Source organism: Odocoileus virginianus, chromosome 4 (genome assembly GCF_023699985.2).
Source record: "Odocoileus virginianus isolate 20LAN1187 ecotype Illinois chromosome 4, Ovbor_1.2, whole genome shotgun sequence".
In the NCBI taxonomy this organism is placed as follows: domain Eukaryota; kingdom Metazoa; phylum Chordata; class Mammalia; order Artiodactyla; family Cervidae; genus Odocoileus; species Odocoileus virginianus.
The window spans coordinates 72,848,996-72,866,948 of record NC_069677.1 but is presented as its reverse complement, the minus strand read 5'-3'; the positions used below and the strand labels follow the sequence as shown (position 1 = coordinate 72,866,948).

The window sequence follows — 17,953 nt, the reverse complement described above, 5'->3', positions numbered from 1 at the left end:
ATCTGTAGTTCTGAATCTGTGGATTCAACCAACTTTGGATAGGGCAGTATGTAACATGTTTATTGAAAAAAAATTCCTGTATAGGTGGATCTGTGCAGCTCAGACCTATTTTGTTCAAGGGTCATATCTGTATACGTAGATATCTAAGTTGTTTATTTTGTTAGAAACTCCCATGTATGTTTCTGTGAATTAAAGAAATTCCCTTCTGTGTAATTATGAGACTATTTTGTCACTCCAGGGCTCTTTAAATTTATTCCTGTAGCTTAGTTTTTATGTCATAGGCACTACCGCACTACAGGCAGACTTCATTTTATTGTACTTCACTTTATTGCACTTTGCAGATACTATATTTTTTACAGATTGAAGGTTTGAGGCCACCTTGAGTTGAACTCAAGTGTGTAGGCATCTTGTTTCTAACAGCATTTGCTCACTTCATGTCTCTGTGCCTCATTTTGGTAATCTTAAATATTTCTTTTTTTAGACAAATTATTTATTTTCGGCTGTGCTGGGTCTTTGTTGCAGGGAGCAAGGGCTACTCTAGTTGCAGTGCACGGGCTTCTCTTTGTGGTGGCTTCTCTTGTTGCTAAGCATGGGCTCTAGAGCATGCGGGCTTCAGGAGTTGTGGCACATGGGCTCAGTAGTTGTGGCTCCTAGTCTCTGGTTGTTGTTCAGTTGCTCAGTCATGTCTGAGTCTTTGTGACACCATGGACTGCAGCATGCCAGGCCCCTCTGTCCTTCACTATCTCCCTGAGTTTGCTCAAACTCATGTCCATTGAGTCAGTGATGCCATCCAACCATCTCATCCTCTGTTGACTCCTTCTCCTCCTACCTTCAATCTTTCCCAGTATCAGAGTCCTTTCCAGTGAGTCAGTTGCATCAGGTGGCCAAAGTGTTGGAGCTTCAGCTTCAGCATCAGTCCTTCCAGTGAATATTCATGGTTGATTTCCTTTAGAATTGATTGCTTTGATCTCCTTGCTCTCCATGGGACCCTCAAGTGTCTTCTCTAGCACCGCAGTACAAAAGCATCAATTCTTCAGTGCTCAGCCATCTTTATGGTCCAACTCTCACAACTATACATGACTACTGGAAAAACCATAGCTTTGTTAGCAAAGTGATGTCTCTGCTTTTTATTTGTTGTCTGGGTTTGTCATAACTTTTCTTCCAAGGAGCAAGCGTCTTTTAATTTCGTGGCTGCAGTTGCCATCCGCAGTAATTTTTGAGCCCAAGAGAATGAAATCTGTCACTGTTTCCACTTTTCCTTCATCTGTTTACCATGAAGTGATGGGACCAGATGCCATGATCTTAGTTTTTTGAATGTTGAGTTTTAAGCCAGCTTTTTCACTGTTTTCTTTCACTTTCATCAAGAGGCTCTTTAGTTCTTCTTTGCTTTATGCCATAAAGGTGATGTCATCTGCATTTCTGAGGTTGTTGATATTTTTCCCGGCAATCTTGATTCTAGCTTGTGAGTCATCCAGCCCAGCATTTCTCATGATGTACTCTGCATATAAGTTAAATAAAGCACGGTGACAATATACAGCCTTGACATACTCCTTTCCCAATTTTGAACCCTCTGTTGTTCCATGTCCAGTTTTAACTGTTGCTTTTTGACCTGTACACAGGTTTCTTAGGGGATAGGTCAGGTGGTCTGGTATTCTCATCTCTTTAAGAATTTTCCAGTTTGTTGTGATCCACACAGTCAAAGGCTTTAGCATAGTCAATGAAGCAGAAGTAGATGTTTTTTGAAATTCCCTTGCTTTTTCTATAATCTAGCATATGTTGGCAATTTGATCTCTGGTTCTGTGTTTTCTAAATCCAGCTTGAACATCTGGAAGTTCTTGGTTCACATACTGCTGAAGTCTAACTTGAAGAATTTTGAGCATCATCTTGCTAGCATGTGAAATAAGTGCAATTGTACAGTAATTTGAACATTCTTTGGCATTGCCTTTCTTTGAGATTGGAATGAAAACTGATGTTTTCCAGTCCTGTGGCCACTGCTGAGTTTTCTAAATTTGCTGACATATTGAGTGCAGCACTTAACAGTATCATCTTTTAGGATTTGAAATAGCGTTGCTGGAATTCCATCACCGCCACTAACTTTGTAGTGATGCTTCCTAAGGCCCACTTGACTTCACACTGTAGGATATCTGGCTCTAAGTGAGTGACCACACAGTTGTGGTTATCTGGGTCATTAAGACCTTTTTTGGTACAGTTCTTTTGTGTATTCTTAATAGTTGTGGCCCATGGGCTTAGTTTTACCGTGCACAGCATCTGGGATCTAGATCAGGGATTAAACCTGTGTTTCCTGCATTGGCAGGGGGATTCTTTACCACTGAGGCCCCAGGGAGGCTCGATTCTTGCAATATTTTAAATCCTCTATCAGCATAAAGATTATGACTTATGGAAGGTTCTGATGATGGTTAGCATTTTTTTTTTTTGTTTGTTTGTTTTGCAATACAATGTTTTTTAAATTAAGATAGATATATGCATTGCTTTTTAGACATAGTGTTCTTGCACATTTAGTTGACTATAGTAGAGTGCAAACAGAACATTTATATGTGCTGGGAAACCGAAAATATTTGTATGACTCATTTTATCACAGAATTTGCTTTATTGTGGTGATCTGGAAGGAACCTGCAGTATTTCTGAGGTATCCCATACTTAACACTTAAAAAGAAACTGACGGGATTGAGCTGATGGGCTCCTTTGTAAGGATTTGAAGATTACAAGTTTGGGCATTGAGATGTAAAAGATATTTAGAAATGTAGCTGTCAATGATTTGCTGCTTCATTGATTGGGTTGCTGGAAGTTGATTAAGTTTCTAGAGGTAAAGTGCATTCAGAAAACTAAGATCATGGCATCTGGTCCCATCACCTCATGGGAAATAGATGGGGAGACAGTGGAAAGAGTGTCAGACTTTATTTTTGGGGGGCTCCAAAATCACTGCAGATGGTGACTGCAGCTGTGAAATTAAAAGACGCTTACTCCTTGGAAGGAAAGTTATGACCAACCTAGACAGCATATTAAAAAGCAGAGACATTACTTTGCCAACAAATTTCTGTCTGGTCAAGGCTATGGTTTTTCCAGTGGTCATGTATGGATGTGAGTGTTGGACTGTGAAGAAAGCTGAGCACCGAAAAATTGATGCTTTTGAACTGTGGTGTTGGAGAAGACTCTTGAGAGTCCCTTGGACTGCAAGGAGATTCAACCCGTCCATCCTAAAGGAGATCAGTCCTGGGTGTTCATTGGAAGGACTGATACTGAAGCTGAAATTACAATCCTTTGGCCACCTCATGTGAAGAGTTAGAAAAGACCCTGATGCTGGGAGGGATTGGGGGCAGGAGGAGAAGGGGACAACAGAGGATGAGATGCCTGGATGGCATCACCAACTTGATGGGCATGAGTTTGATTAAACCCCGGGAGTTGGTGATGGACAGGGAGGCCTGGCGTGCTGCGATTCATGGGGTCGTGAAGAGTTGGACACGACTGAGCGACTGAACTGAACTGAATGATAAGAATCTGTTCCATAGAGTTGATCTGTGAAATTGTAATTTCACTGTTATTGGTAGTAATATATTTATTAATCTACTTGAACAGCATATGATAGAAGAACTAGCATATAGGCCTTTAAGTTTTTGTCATTTTTATTTGTTTGTAAGTTTCAGGCCTAGGAGCAGTTAGCCCCATGGTATAAACCAGTGCTACTCAAATGACAGGTTCACAGTAAGGTAACGCTTGTATCAGAATGTAAATCAGTGCATTGCATCCTTCACATCACAGAAAGTTTTGCTGTATAAAAATGTCAGTTGCAACAAACAGTGTTTTTTGTAACATAATTGATTTACATTCTACTTCAAGGTTCTTACCTCATGTTGGATTGATGTTGTGACCAGGTCCAGCCCATCTGCAGCTCATACTTGGAGGAGTACTAGTATAAACAACTCATTTCATAAGTGAATGCTTTATATGTTTTCTGATTACACTGTTTGGATTGGATTGGTTTTAATGGACCTTGCTGCTGCTGTTGCCTTCTAATGCCCTACAGAGCAGGTAGACCTAATGAAACAAGTAAGGGATTCGGAGTCCTGGCTGTACATTTTTTCACCTGAATGGTCTTGGACAAATAATTTAACGTCTCTGAACCTGTTTCATCCTGTGCAAAATGAGGATATAGTTCCTGTGTTCCCATGTTGTGAAGATTGAGTTACGGTTTAAGAAACCACTTTAAAAACTCTAAATTGTAGTTAAAATGATACCATCCATACTGACAGTTTTCAAAATTTGGCCTCCTTTTCTCTGCCTAATGCCTATTGCTGAGAGTGAGGGAGTTGTTTGTACTAGTAATAAATATACTTTCTTTAAGAAATTTAAATATTGTTGCTTGACTATTATGAACCAGACCCTGGTAAATAAATAAAATTTAACAATTGTTTCTTCATATTTTATACTAATGCTAGACTCATAATAAATGAAAAGAAAAATAGTTCTATAAGTCTCATAAGAAAAAACAATGATCATCTACCCTATTCCTGTGAACCTAAGATTCTTACATCTCTAAGACAGTTCTTTTGGTATCTTTAACTCCTTTTTTAAAAAAATTTTGGCATTCTCCTCTTATTTCTAAATAACATTTTATGGTGTATTCTCAAGTTTTAGTCTTAGCTACTTATCTAATAGGGCTTCCCAGGTGGCTCAATGGTAAGGAATCCACCTGCTAATGCATGAGATACGGGTTTAATACCTGAGTGGGGAAGATCCCCTGGATTAGGAAATGGCAACCCACTCCAGTATTCTTGCCTGGAGAACCCTACGCACAGAGGAGCTTGATGGGCTATAGTCCATACAGTCACAGAGAGTCAGACATGACTGAAGGACTTTTAGCACAATACTAAATTTGTGGGTAAATCTAAATGAATATTGACTGTATATAGCAAGAGCTTTCAGCTTCCTGGTGTCTTTCTGTCTAATGTTAGTATTCTGTGCTTTGCTTTAAAGAATTTTTTCTTGAACTCGCATAGATTTTTGTTCAATATTTTTAGATTCCAAGATTCTTGTAATTTGTTAATATTTTGTGAGGGTTTTTTTTTTTTTCTGGTAAAAAGGATTAGGAAGAATAAATGAGATAGAGTAAATTTTCATCTAAACCTAGAAATTCTAGAACAATTGCTTATTTTCTATTTTTTTTTGGAAGTGTTCTAAATTATTAAATAATTAGGTATTTGACTTCCTGAGAAGTTGTATAATTGAGAATGTGTCTTTACAGATAAGTACAAAGGTTATTTTCTATTTTTATGTTTCAGGGTAATTGTTTCAATGCTAATAATGAAAAATACTGCCACCTCTCTGCTTTTAGATTGGAATGTTGCGTCAGCAGGTAGAAAAACATGAAAAAGTCAAGCAAGAGATGGCCATGGAGTATAAGCAAGAGTTAAAGAAACTACATGAAGAAGTAAGATTTTAATTGTATTATATATTGTATAATTCTGTCTCTTCAACCTTGAGAATTTTGTTAATGAGCTGGTTTCTACTTTATAAAGTGGATGTATACATTCCATGGAGGATATTGGGGTAGAAATCTTTCTCTGTTCTTAAACCCTGAATCTTGCCTTTTAATATGTTTGATATTACCTACAACAGTGATTCTAAAATATTTTTGGTTGAGTATCTGAAAAAAACTATTTTTGTATAATACCATGAAATGCTGATACCAAAAGCTTATGTTAAATGTTTTAATTTTTGAGTTGAGTCAGTTACTAGATTTTAAGTAATGAAAGATTCAAAGGTTTCAGAACCACTTTGGGATAGATTAGAAAGGTAAGAAAATTTTACCAGTTAACTGAATTGTATTCTTCAGATTGGCAAAAAAATACTTTTTATTTAATTCCGAAGCATTCCTCTCCTGCATAGTGAATATCAGTGTTCCACTGGGGAATGGTTCAAGAACCACAGGCCTGGAGAAAAGAAAGAGTGTTTATTTGCTGCTTTTATTGTGAGGATGGGTTGTGGGGCCCCTCAGTGCAGGGCTATTGTATATTATAATAAAAAATTAGACCTTTGTTTTATTTATTTATTAAACTTTGCTCTTTACTTTTTATTTGACTCTTTTTTTTCCCCTGGTGTTTACTTTTTGTATGTAGTTTTGAGTTTTTTATTTTATCTAACATGCTCTCTATTTTCAGGAATGCTAGTTAGCTCTACTTGTGCTTTTATAACGCCAGTTTGTTTTACCAGCACTGTTTACACATTCTTAAATTTTAAGTCTAGAAATAACTGTGTCTACAGTTAGGCAGACTGAAGAGAAGCTATGAAAAGCTACAGAAAAAACATGTAAGAGACTTCAGAGGAAATGCCAAAAACAGGGAAGATCGGTCTGAAATTGAGAGGTTAACTGGAAAAATAGAGGTATGTTCATAGTACTGATTGACTTGTAGTGATTGTCAGCCTTCATGTAGGAAGACTCTGTTTCTAATAGTGCTGTTTCATGAAGCCAATTTTCTCTCACCGGCAGGACTACCACTGAGCTATTTCAGAGGTGGGAGGGTGTCCTGTCATCATCTGGTTCCCTGTGGTTACTAGCTATCAGTAGTTCTCAAGAGGGTGGTGCCATCCTTTGAGGGCATTAGAAATATTTGAGACATTGTTTTGGTTGTCAGAATGACTGGGAGTGAAACTGGTGAGTAAGGCACAGGAACCAGGGACACTAAACATGACTGGGCCTATTCCGCACAGGAAAGATCTATTGTACCCCAAATGCCAATACTAAGGAACATTGATACCAGTTACTGGCTGTCCTCTGTGAATATTGTCTTTGTTTTATTTATCACCTAACAGAGTAGGGGCTTAGAAAGTGTTGAAGGTATGTGGCTTTTTTGTACACAGTACTTTGCATATCAGATTATTTATTCTTAGTTCCCATTTAGATATGATAAGTCACTTGCCTCCCTCCTTGCTGACTTAAGTTTTTGTTAAGTTTGAGTAACTCCATGATTATTGTATATCTTAGGTCCCAGAGGAGTTAAGGAAGTTGAGACTTAACACCACCAAGAACAGCATGGGGCTGTCACTTTTTCCCCCTTGAATCCACCACTCCTCTCCTCTGTCTATGCTCTTGGTTCTCAAGTGTACCTAAGTGTTAACCAGGGTCCTCTTTAGTCTCTCAGAGATTCTGATCCAGTAGTATGGCATGTGAGCTAGGACTCTGCACTTTATCTAGCTTCCCCAGCTGATGTTAATTTGAGAAACATTGTTCAACATCTTTGTAGGATTACTTACAATGTTTCTACTCAGAGTGACCTGTCACCCACTAATACTGTTATATTATTACTACCTAGAATTTTAATTTCTACTTTTAATATTTTTTTACATCTCAATATTTTTCTATGTTTGAAGAGCTTAGAATCAGATTTTGCTTTCTCTCCAGCCTTCTTCACTGGTACCTGGGTTTTTGCATAAAACCCCTCATGTTCTTATTCCCCATTACCACTTCCAGACCATTCTGTTTTCTTTGTACCTGAGAGTCTCCATCTTTGATTTTCCTTTTTTTTTAAAATTTATTTATTTATTTTATTTATTTCATTTTTTCCATTTATTTTTATTAGTTGGAGGCTAATTACTTTACAACATTGCAGTGGTTTTTGTCATACATTGAAATGAATTAGCCATGGATTTACATGTATTCCCCATCCCGGTCCCCCTTCCCACCTCCCTCTCCACCCTCCATCTTTGATTTTCATGTCATCAGCACATACCACCATCCCTGGTGGCTCAGTGGTAAAGAATCTGCCAATCAACATAGGAGACTCAGGTTCCTTCCCTGGGTTGGGAAGATCCCTGGGAAAAGGAAATGGCAATCCATTCCAGTATTCTTGCCTGGGAAATCCCGTGGACAGAGGAGACTGGCAGGCTGCAGTCCATGGGGTCTCAAGAGTCAGACACAACTTAGTGACTAAACAACAATGTACATACAGGCAAAATTACTCATTTTCTGATCCCTGATTACTCCCCCGGTTGATTGTCATTCTCTCCAACATTGCTCTTACCATAATTCTTGAGGATTTTGGTATCCACAAGGATGATCCTTATAATACTATGGTCTTTGTTTCATTGGTGTTCTTTTCCTCCAGGGATATTTTGATTTCCTTTCTGTCTCTTTTCCCTTTTCCCATTGCAATTCCTTAGGTGTTGTCACTAACAATACTTGCAACCCTCCAAGGATCACAGTTTTAAGCATCTCGTTCTTTCTGACTACCATCCCCTTCTTTTCAGCTTGCTCCCTCTTATTCCCAATGCTCGATAATCACCTGATTCCCCATTCCTTAAAGTGTTTGGATCTAGCCACTTGTCACTGCTCCATACCTGCCTCATGTCCACACCTACCACTTCTTACCCAGCTTCTATCCCATGGTTACGCTCCTTATATTCCCCTTCTGTTCCTGTGCCCTCTCTTTGTTGTTGTTGTTGTTGTTCAGTGGCTCAGTTGTGTCCGATGCACTTTGTGACGCCATGCACTGCAGGGCTTCCCTGTCCTTCACCATCTCCTGGAGTTTGGTCAAACTCATGTCCATTGAGTCAGTGATATCATCCAACCATCTCATCCTCTGTTGCCCCCTTCTCCTATCCTCAATCTTTCCCAGCATCAGGATCTTTTCCAGTGAATCTGTTCCATCAGGTGGCCAAAGTATTGGAGCTTCAGCTTCAGCATCAGTCCTTCCAATGAATATTCAGGGTTCATTTCCTTTAGGATTGACTGGTTTGATCTCCTTGCTGTCTAGGAGACTCTCAAGAGTCTTCTCCAGCACCACAGCTCAAAAGCATCAATTCTTCAGCGCTCAACCTTCTTTATGGTTCAGCTCTCACATCCGTACACAACTACTAGGGAAACCAGAGCTTTGACTATACGGACCTTTTTTGGCAAAGAAACATCTCTGCTTTTTAATATGATGTCTAGGTTTGTCATAGCTTAGTTAGTTGCTTCATTTCAGTCATGTCCAACTCTGTGGCCCCATTGACTGTGGTCCACCAGGCTCCTCCTGTAACTCGCATGAAATCCAGCTTTCTCCCCACTGTCTTACCTGTCCTTTGTGGCAGATCATGGCTGGGGAAAAATATGATCTTGCTGACTGGCCTCATTTTCAGTTTGTGTTCACTCACCTCAAATGGGTCCTCATGCTGTCCAGAATCATATTTCTCCTCACTCTCCCCTTATTTTTCCATAATGACTATTTCATACTTTCTCTTTTCTTGAGTTTTTAACACTTTGCCCCACATTCTCACTGCTGGGTGATGACCTTTATATTTCATTGAGAAAACTGAAGCAATGAAAAAATAATTTTCACCGCTTCCAACCTTTCTGCCTTCCTATTTGCAACTGTTTCCATATACTTTGCCTTCCTACTGAAGGATCAGTCCATGCTCTCCCTGTTCCCTTTCCATGACACCACTCCAGAAATGCCCCTCTATTCTGCATCCTCAGGTTTTTCCTCCCTACTGGATATTTTCCACCAACATGCAAATTTCCCCCCTCTTAAATATCCTTTGTTGACCTCTATTTTTGTCCTTTGGATACTGTCTCATTTTTCTCCTTCATTTTACAAAAAATGAAGTTGTTTAATGAAAGTCGTTTAACTAAATGATTTTAGGTACCTGTATTTGTCTCTAGTTCCTTTCCTTCCATTTTTCTTACACTCACTCAGTAAGCCTTTCTCTCCTCTGCAGAAGCTATTGGCATGGAGGTCACCAGTGAATGTGCATTACTGAAGCCCGTGTCCACTCTCTCCTGCCATATCCTGTCTGCAGCACTGGACTTGGCTGGTTTGGCTTTCTGGGTTTGGCTTGGAGAACAGTTGTACTTTCCTGGGTTTTCTCCTACCGTGTTTGCCACTCCTTCTCAGTTATTTTTTCTCTCCAGCCTTTTGGCATTGAAACACGCTGCATCTGTGCTGTACCTCTACTTTTTTCTGTCGAGGCCACTCCCTTGGTGATACCATTCAGTCTCATAGTTTTAAGCACTGTGTATATGTTGATAACTCCTATATTCCTATATCTAGTCTTGACTTTTGGCTACAGAATAATTTCCAACTTATCATTTCACATCTCCACACGGTATCTAAAGCTGTCTCAAACTTGACATGTCTAAAATAAAGGCCCTGACTTTTTTCTTCCTCATCTTCCCAGCACCATTTCTGTTTTAGTTAATGTAATTCCATTCCTCAGATTGCTGAAGCCTAAAAACCTTGGAGTCACCCATGATTTCTCTTTTCTCAGCACAACAGCTAGAAGGATTCTGTTTAGTTTAAGTTAAATCATGTTTAGTTTAAGTTAAATCATGTTCTCTCCTGTATGTAAATTTACAGTAGTTTCTCCTAAAAGACGAAGTTATCATAATGACCTACAGAGTCTCATTGCCTATTAACTCTGACCTTTCCTTTCCTTTTCTCCCCTTTTACTCACTCCCCCCCAGCCACACTAACCTTCTTGCTCATCCTTGAACATGCCAAGATGCTTCCACATCAAGGCCTTGTACTTCCCAGGATAGTATAGCTTCATCTCCATCTTCCTGGTGTTTACTTTCATGTTACTCAATCTAACCACTCCTTTTGCAAACTGCAGCCACCAACTCTGAGTACTCCACGCTTGATTTTCCCCAAAATGGGTATAGTTGGCTCTCTGTATCTATGGGTTCTGCATCTGTATATTTAACCAACTGTGGATCTAAAATATTCTGGGAAAAGCAAATTCCAGAAAGTTCCAAAAAGCAGACCTTGAATTTGTTATGCACAAGCATTTACATTGTATTTATAGTTATTTACACAGCATTTACATTGTATTAGGCATTATAAGTAATGATTTCAATGATTTCATTCTATAGAAATGATTTCAAGCCTGTGGGAGGATGCACATTAGTTACATGTGAATAACGTACCATTTCTTATAAGGGATGTGATCATCTGTGGATTTAGTAACCACAGAGGTCTGGAACCAGTCTTCCATGGATACTGATGGATGTCTGTATCTAATTACTGTACAGTAATGTGTTGCCTGTCCCCCTCCAATTGAGTGGGGCTAGAATTTTTGTTTGTTTTGTTAAATATTGTATCCCTAGCACTAGAACAGTACCTGGAATATATGTGGTAGAAACAATGAGTAAGTGAATATGAGCTGGTGAACAGTAATTACCTTAAGCTAGCATGCTTCTGGGGTTGAGACTCTTGGAGGACAGTGATAGAAAGACTGAGTTTCCTTTCTCTTTAATTTGCCTCATTTTTGTGAATCGTTTTCTTGATTTTTCTTGATCATTTTCTTGATCATGCAACTTGAAGTTATTATTGATCCATCATTAATTTTGAACTCTTTGGCTTTGGGTTATAGATATCTGTTAAAATTTAATACAGTTTTCGTTATTCATGTCTTTATAATTCTGTTGAGATAATAAAAATTTGGATATCAAAGGATAACTATGTTAACTGAACCTGTCTGGTTCCTGAATTTTAGATTCTGATGAGAATTGGACTCCCCAGGGATTTATCTGAACATTTGTTTGAATCTGTTCAGTTCCTGGGTTTGGATACCAAGAATTTGGGTAGTGAGTGATAAGTATAATCATATTTTGAAATTTTCATTATCTTAACATCAGTTTTCCGAAAAGTCACTAAGAAATTATAACAACCCTTAGGTGGCAGCAGATCTTTGAAAATCATCTTGAATCCAGTGTTAAGTATCTGTGTTTCGTGCTCTTCGCCATTAGTGTGTTAAATTTAGGAAGACAGATATCCAGACGCACAGTATGTGAGGAATTTAGTGTTACTCTACAGTTCTATTAGTTAAGTGAGTAATGGGGCTCCTGCTGTGGAGAAAGGTGCCTGTGTACCCAGGGACCTGGGGAAGAATTAAAGTAAAAGTGAATCTGGAAGGTGGTGACAGCAAGGGGAAGCACTTAGAAGTTAAGTACCTTAATTGCCTCTTTAGGAATTTCGTCAGAAATCGCTGGACTGGGAGAAGCAGCGCTTGATTTATCAGCAACAGGTGTCTTCTCTGGAGGCACAAAGAAAGGCTCTAGCTGAACAATCAGAGATAATTCAGGTAAGTTTAAGACATTTTTGGAATAATGAGAGCAGAGAGGTTTTGATTAAATTTGAACCAGCTTAAAAAATGCAGTGCCGTGTGCTCAGCGTGCTCACCCCCATCCTCACGCCCATGCTCCTTTGCTTGCTGCTTTCCTGCACTGGTTCCTCCCTCCCTCACTCGGGCTCTTGTTCTCCCAGTCTGTCACTGACTTGCATTCTCCGGCTCACTCCACACTTTGATTTCACTCTCCCTTCCTTTCTCTTTCTGCCTCTGCTCTCTGTCTCCTTTTCCATTTCTTTCTGGCTCTGAATTACTTATTCTGGCTCTTTCTGGCTCTTGCCTTGGCCCCACTTCTGTCTGTGTCTTGTTCCATCTCTGATAGTTGGGGGTGCCTTAGCTGAGGTCCTCAGTCAGGGATCTTTGGCCAGTCTGCCTGTTTGAACACAAATGCTCAAAGATTCACACTAACAAAAAGCAGTATCTTTGTGGTAACAGAAACACTTTTTACAACATGACTAGAAACTTTTTAAATGAATAACTGATGGCTTAAGCAAAACAAAAAATTAGCTACCCTAATTTAGGAATTTTCTTCTTGGAACATATTCAGTTTGTTTGCTTTTTCAATTAAAAACCAAGAACAAAAGGGAAGTGAACGTAGAGGGTAATGAATATTTATGACCATGGGGTTACAGAGAGTCAGATATGACTTAGTGACTGAACAACAACAACAGCAATGTGCTAGACACTGTCTCAATGCTTCTTCTAAATGTAGCGATCTAGAATATGTAATTATATGTTGTCTGTTTAGTATCATGATAATTTGTCAAGGTTGGTAGAAATCTCAGTTTTATAGAAGAGGGAATTGCCAGAGAAATTAAGAAGAGCTAGAGGGACGCCTTAATAAAGGTAAAAAAACAATCTGCATTATTTGCTGCTCTAAATCTTGGTAATATTTTTACTTTTAATCATCTACCCTGAAATATCAGTGGGCTAATAAACTACCATGAATGGCTCTGCTGTTAGTGACTCCACTCAGAATGGTACAAGGGGCCCACAGCAATCTAAAGGATCAAAATTATTTACTAGGCTGCAGCAGGCTATGCAGCCAGAGTGGGCCAATAAAATCCTGAAAGTGTAGACCAGAGTTTTTTTATTTTTACCTGAATGCTAAAGCACTGTACAGACATAAATAGCTATAAGATATTATAGGCTTCAGATTGGCAAAAAAGAAAATTGAGTCCTAGTTTTTAAGTTCTCAATTATTCTTCTATGTAATATGCTTATTGTTGATCATAGATCCTTTTTTTAATTTGCTATTGTGATTACTCAACATAATTAAAGCTTCATTGTTAGAAAAAATGAGATTTTTATTTACCATAATTCAGCTAGAGGTAGAACAAGAATTCTTTAAAAAGCCAACATTTGTTTCCTGTATTTGAACTCTTCTGGTGATTTGTTTAAACTAAAACTGCTCTGATTAAGGAAAAACTGTTACTTTTATTTCTTTCTCCCTTAGCAGTACTCTCTGGTCCTCATTTTAAAAAAATTTTTAAAAATAAATTTCTATATACCCATTACCCAGCATTAATAGTTATCATTTTGCCAATCTTAAAAAATGGTGGCAAAAAATATTAAAATGTATAATCTTAACCATTTTAAAGAGTACAGTACAATATTAACTATATGTCCATTTTTGTGTAACAAATCTCTAAAACCTTTTCAGCTTACAAGAGTAAGACTCTATTCATTGAACACCAACTCATTTTGCCAATTTTATTTCATTCTTCCTGACATGTCAGGAAATATGAGTCATGATTGTATAGAAGTTTAGTCTACCATTAAATGCCTTAATTCATGTAACCAATATTTTGTTGTAGAATTTTTAGGTTTTTATTTTTTTTTCACTCTTAAGTAGAGCTTGGGTGAACATCCTTATTTAAATATTTAGGCATTTATGTCCATTTATTTTCTTAGGAAATGGCCCTAGAAATAAGATTACTGCATCAAAGTAGTCATACATTCTTAAAGATTTTAATGCATATTGTCAATCTTCAAAGATGTACTGATGCACACTTTCACCAGCAGTGTTTGAGAATATCTGTTTCCTAATACTTTCTCATTATTGAGCAGTATTATTTATTTAAATATTTCTTTTAATTTCCCCTACATTTAGGCTTGTCTTTACCAATCTGATAGAGTGGGAAAAAATGGTATCTGATTATTTGTTTTAATTTGCATCTTTAATTCTTTAATTATGAATGAGACTGAGCATTTTTATCTACCTATGACTTTCCACTCTTTTGCAAATTATTTCTGTCCCTTGTTTTTAAAGAATATTTATATTATACTATGAAAGAACTCTTAGTATATACATTGACTATATTAACTCTTTGCTGTTTTGTTGCAATTGTGTGTGTTTTCCCAGTTTACCTTAATTTTGCCTAGTAGTTTTTATGGAAATACAGTTGTTTTACAGACAATTTTTAGAATGGCTTAATTCTATTAATTTTTTCTTTAAGGTTTTTATCTTTGCTGTCATACCATAAAGACTTACATAAGCCAAGATTTCTTCTAATGCTTTGTAACTTCTTAATATATTTGATCTGAAAATTCTTTTGGTACAAGGAATTTGATAGGGATCTATATTTTTTTCCAAATGGTTATCCACATAATTTGTTGTCTCTTACATTTTGAAAACTTTGCAGAATGGTTCTAAAATTCATGGGGAAGGATAAATGAATGGTACTAGGCAACATTTTTATAAGGGTGATGTTTGTGCTATCAAATATTAAAATATATTAAATTTGAAAGTACAGTTGTTAAACAGTTGTAAGTATTTTATTAGATGCAAAGACAGAGTGATGGTTGTATAAGCATAGGAAAACATCAGAATAGTCACTAAAACATAAGATCATTTCTGTGTAGAGGGCAAATAATCACTTGCTACTTTCCCTCCTGCCCAAATAATACAGTGAGTGAAAAGGAGTCATTCAGGGAAGTCTTAGAGAACATTAAGAACATTTGAAAAAAATTAAAATTTTAAGCCAGCTCAGAATATAAAATACTTAGCTTATACATGGTATGTGAGAAAAGTAAAGCTTGCATTGTATATGTTTTCCTTTTGAAGTATTTATATGGGCTATATGATATTGTTCAGGTTTGAATATATATTATATTTTTAAAGGCATATTTTCCTTATGAAAAAAAGATGATCCTAACACAAATGTTAATCTGTTGTCTTGGTAGAATTATCATATACTTAATTGAATTGGCTCAGATTTACTGTTTAAAAGTTTATGATAACAGAGACAGAGTAGTGATAAGGCCTTATTGGGAGCTATACCACTGATGGGCTGTCTTTTCAAGATGTTTCTTTAGTGGAAATACTGCAGAGCTGTTGTCTGCACTGACGTGTTTGGGGTTCACTCTAATGGAGAGCGTGGTAAAAATTGATGCCTACAGTGGCATAACTTCATGTTGGGATTCTTTGGAAAATTAAAAAAAGAATACTTGTTGCTTTGTATCATTTTCTTCTCAGTAATCTCACTATATGGAAAAGTTATTTTCTTGAAGCCCAAAGATTACATACCACAAAGCCAGAGGAGGATTTGAGTTCAATCTCCAGCCTTTTCCCTGTTCTCACATATTAGCTCCCCACTCGTGGCTTTTATTTTTATCTCCATGACATAAATTACTTTCTTAATTATTTCTTTACTTTTAACCACCTCTGTTGTGATTTGTATTGTTGAAATAATCCTACCCACTCTACTAGAATGGTAAAGAATCTGCCTGCAATGCAGGAGACCCAGATTTGATCTCTGGGTCGAGAAGATTTCCCTGGAGAAGGGAACGGCTGCCCACTCCAATAAGAATTCCCTGAATAGAAGGGCATGGTGGGCTACAGTCCATGGGGTTGCAAAGAGTCAGACACGACTGAGCAAATAATTCACACATATGCTCCACTAGAATAGTTAAAATGCTATTTGTTATATTAATAAGAGAAAGCTCTGGTTTCTGGGTCAAAAAAATTACTGGCAGTGGCTAGTGGGGAGAAAAAAGGCTTAAAAATATATTGGCTTTAAGATACCTCTAACACTAGATATTTAAGAGAAGTAATCATTTTATAAACAGTTTATATTTTTATTTCTGACTTTTCATATTGGAAGAGGTAGTCTTGAGATATTCTAGTGTACCTCTGTCCAATAGAAATACAATATGAACCACCTATGTATAAAATTTTCTGTAAGTCACATTAATAAAGTAAAAAGAAACAGATAAAATTAATATATTCTATTTATCTCTTTTCTGTTGTTCATTTGCTCAGTCGTGCCCGATTCTTTGAGGCCCCATGGACTGCAGCACACTAGGCTTCCCTGTCCTCCTACAGCTTCCCACTGTCTCCCACAACTTTCTCAAACTTATGTCCATTGAGTCGATGATGCCATCCAACCATCTCATCCTCTCGTCCCCTTCTCCTCCTGCCTTCAATCTTTCCCAGCATCAGGGTCTTTTCTAAAGAGGTGGATCTTTGCATCAGGTGGCCAAAGGATTGGAGTTTCAGCTTCAGTATCAGTCCTTCCAGTGAATATTCAGGATTGATTTCCTTTAGGATTGACTGGTTTGATATCCTTGCAGCCCAAGGGATTCTCAAGAGTCTTCGCCAACACTACAGTTCAAAAACATCAATTCTTCATCACTCAGCTTTCTTTATGGTCCAACTCTCACATCCATCATACATAACTGCTGGAAAAACCATAGCTTTGACTATATGGATCTTTATCAGCAAACTGATGTTTCTGCTTTTTAATAGGCTGTCTAGGTTGGTCATAGCTTTTCTTTCAAGGAGCAAGCGTCTTTTAATTTCGTAATTGCCTTTACCATCTGTAGTGAATTTGGAGGGCAAAAAAATAAAATCTCTCACTGTTTCCATTGTTTCCCCATCTATTGAAGTTATCAGACTGGATGCTGTGATCTTGGTTTTTTGAATGTTGAGTTTTAAGCCAGCTTTTTCACTCTCCTCTTTCACTTTTATCAAGAAGCTCTTTGTTTATTCTTTGCTTTCTGCCATAAGGTGATGTCATCTGCATATCTGAGCTTATTGATACTTCTCCTGGTAATCTTCATTCTAGCTTGTACTTCATCCAGCCCAGGGTTTCTCATGATGCACTCTGCATATCAGTTAAATAAGCAGAGTGACATTATACAGTCTTGATGTACTCCTTTTCAGTGTTGAACCAGTCCATTTTTCTATGTCCGGTTCTAATTGTTGCTTCTTGATCTGCGTACAGGTTTCACCAGGAGGCAGATAGGTGGTCCGATATTCCCATCTCTTGAAGAACTTTCCACAATTTGTTGTGATCCACACAGTCAAAGGCTTCACTGTAGTCAATGAAGCAGAAGTAGATGTTTTTCTGGAATTCTTTTGATTTTTTTTGTGATCCAGCAGATGTTGGCAATTTGATCTCCAATTCCTTTGAATTTTCTAAATCTAGCTTGAACATCTGGAAGTTCACAGTTCAGGTACTGTTGAAGTCTAGCTTGGAGAAAATTGAGCATTATTTTGCCAGCATGTGAAATGAGTGCAAGTGTGCAGTAGTTTGAACATTCTTTGGCATTGCCCTTCTTTGAGATTGGAATGAAAACTGACCTTTTCCAGTCCTGTGGCCACTGCTGTTTTCCAAATTTGCTGGCATATTGAGTGCAGCACTTTAATAGCATCATTTTTTAGAATTTGAAATAGCTCACCTGGATTTCCATCACCTCCTCTAGCTTTGTTCATAGTGATGTTTCCTAAAGACCCACTTGACTTCACATTCCAAGATGTCTGGCTCTAGGTGAGTGATCACACCATTGTGGTTATCTGAGTCATGAAGATCTTTTTTGTATAGTTCTT

At 37.7% G+C, this 17,953-nt stretch overlaps 1 protein-coding gene across 12 annotated transcripts in view; it reads left to right on the top strand.

Moving 5' to 3' along the window:
* The window catches only part of CEP63 (centrosomal protein 63), a 78,258-nt gene that overhangs the window by 22,026 nt on the left and 38,279 nt on the right, over nucleotides 1–17,953 (top strand). For 10 of the 12 annotated variants that reach the window (XM_070466710.1, XM_070466717.1, XM_070466711.1 and 7 more), the window contains 3 exons: nucleotides 5,351–5,446; nucleotides 6,280–6,399; nucleotides 11,962–12,075. In XM_070466710.1, the coding sequence (XP_070322811.1) occupies nucleotides 5,351–5,446; nucleotides 6,280–6,399; nucleotides 11,962–12,075 (330 nt within the window). The remainder of the gene's footprint in view (nucleotides 1–5,350; nucleotides 5,447–6,279; nucleotides 6,400–11,961; nucleotides 12,076–17,953) is intronic. The other 2 variants (XM_070466708.1, XM_070466707.1) reach the window with 2 other exon arrangements.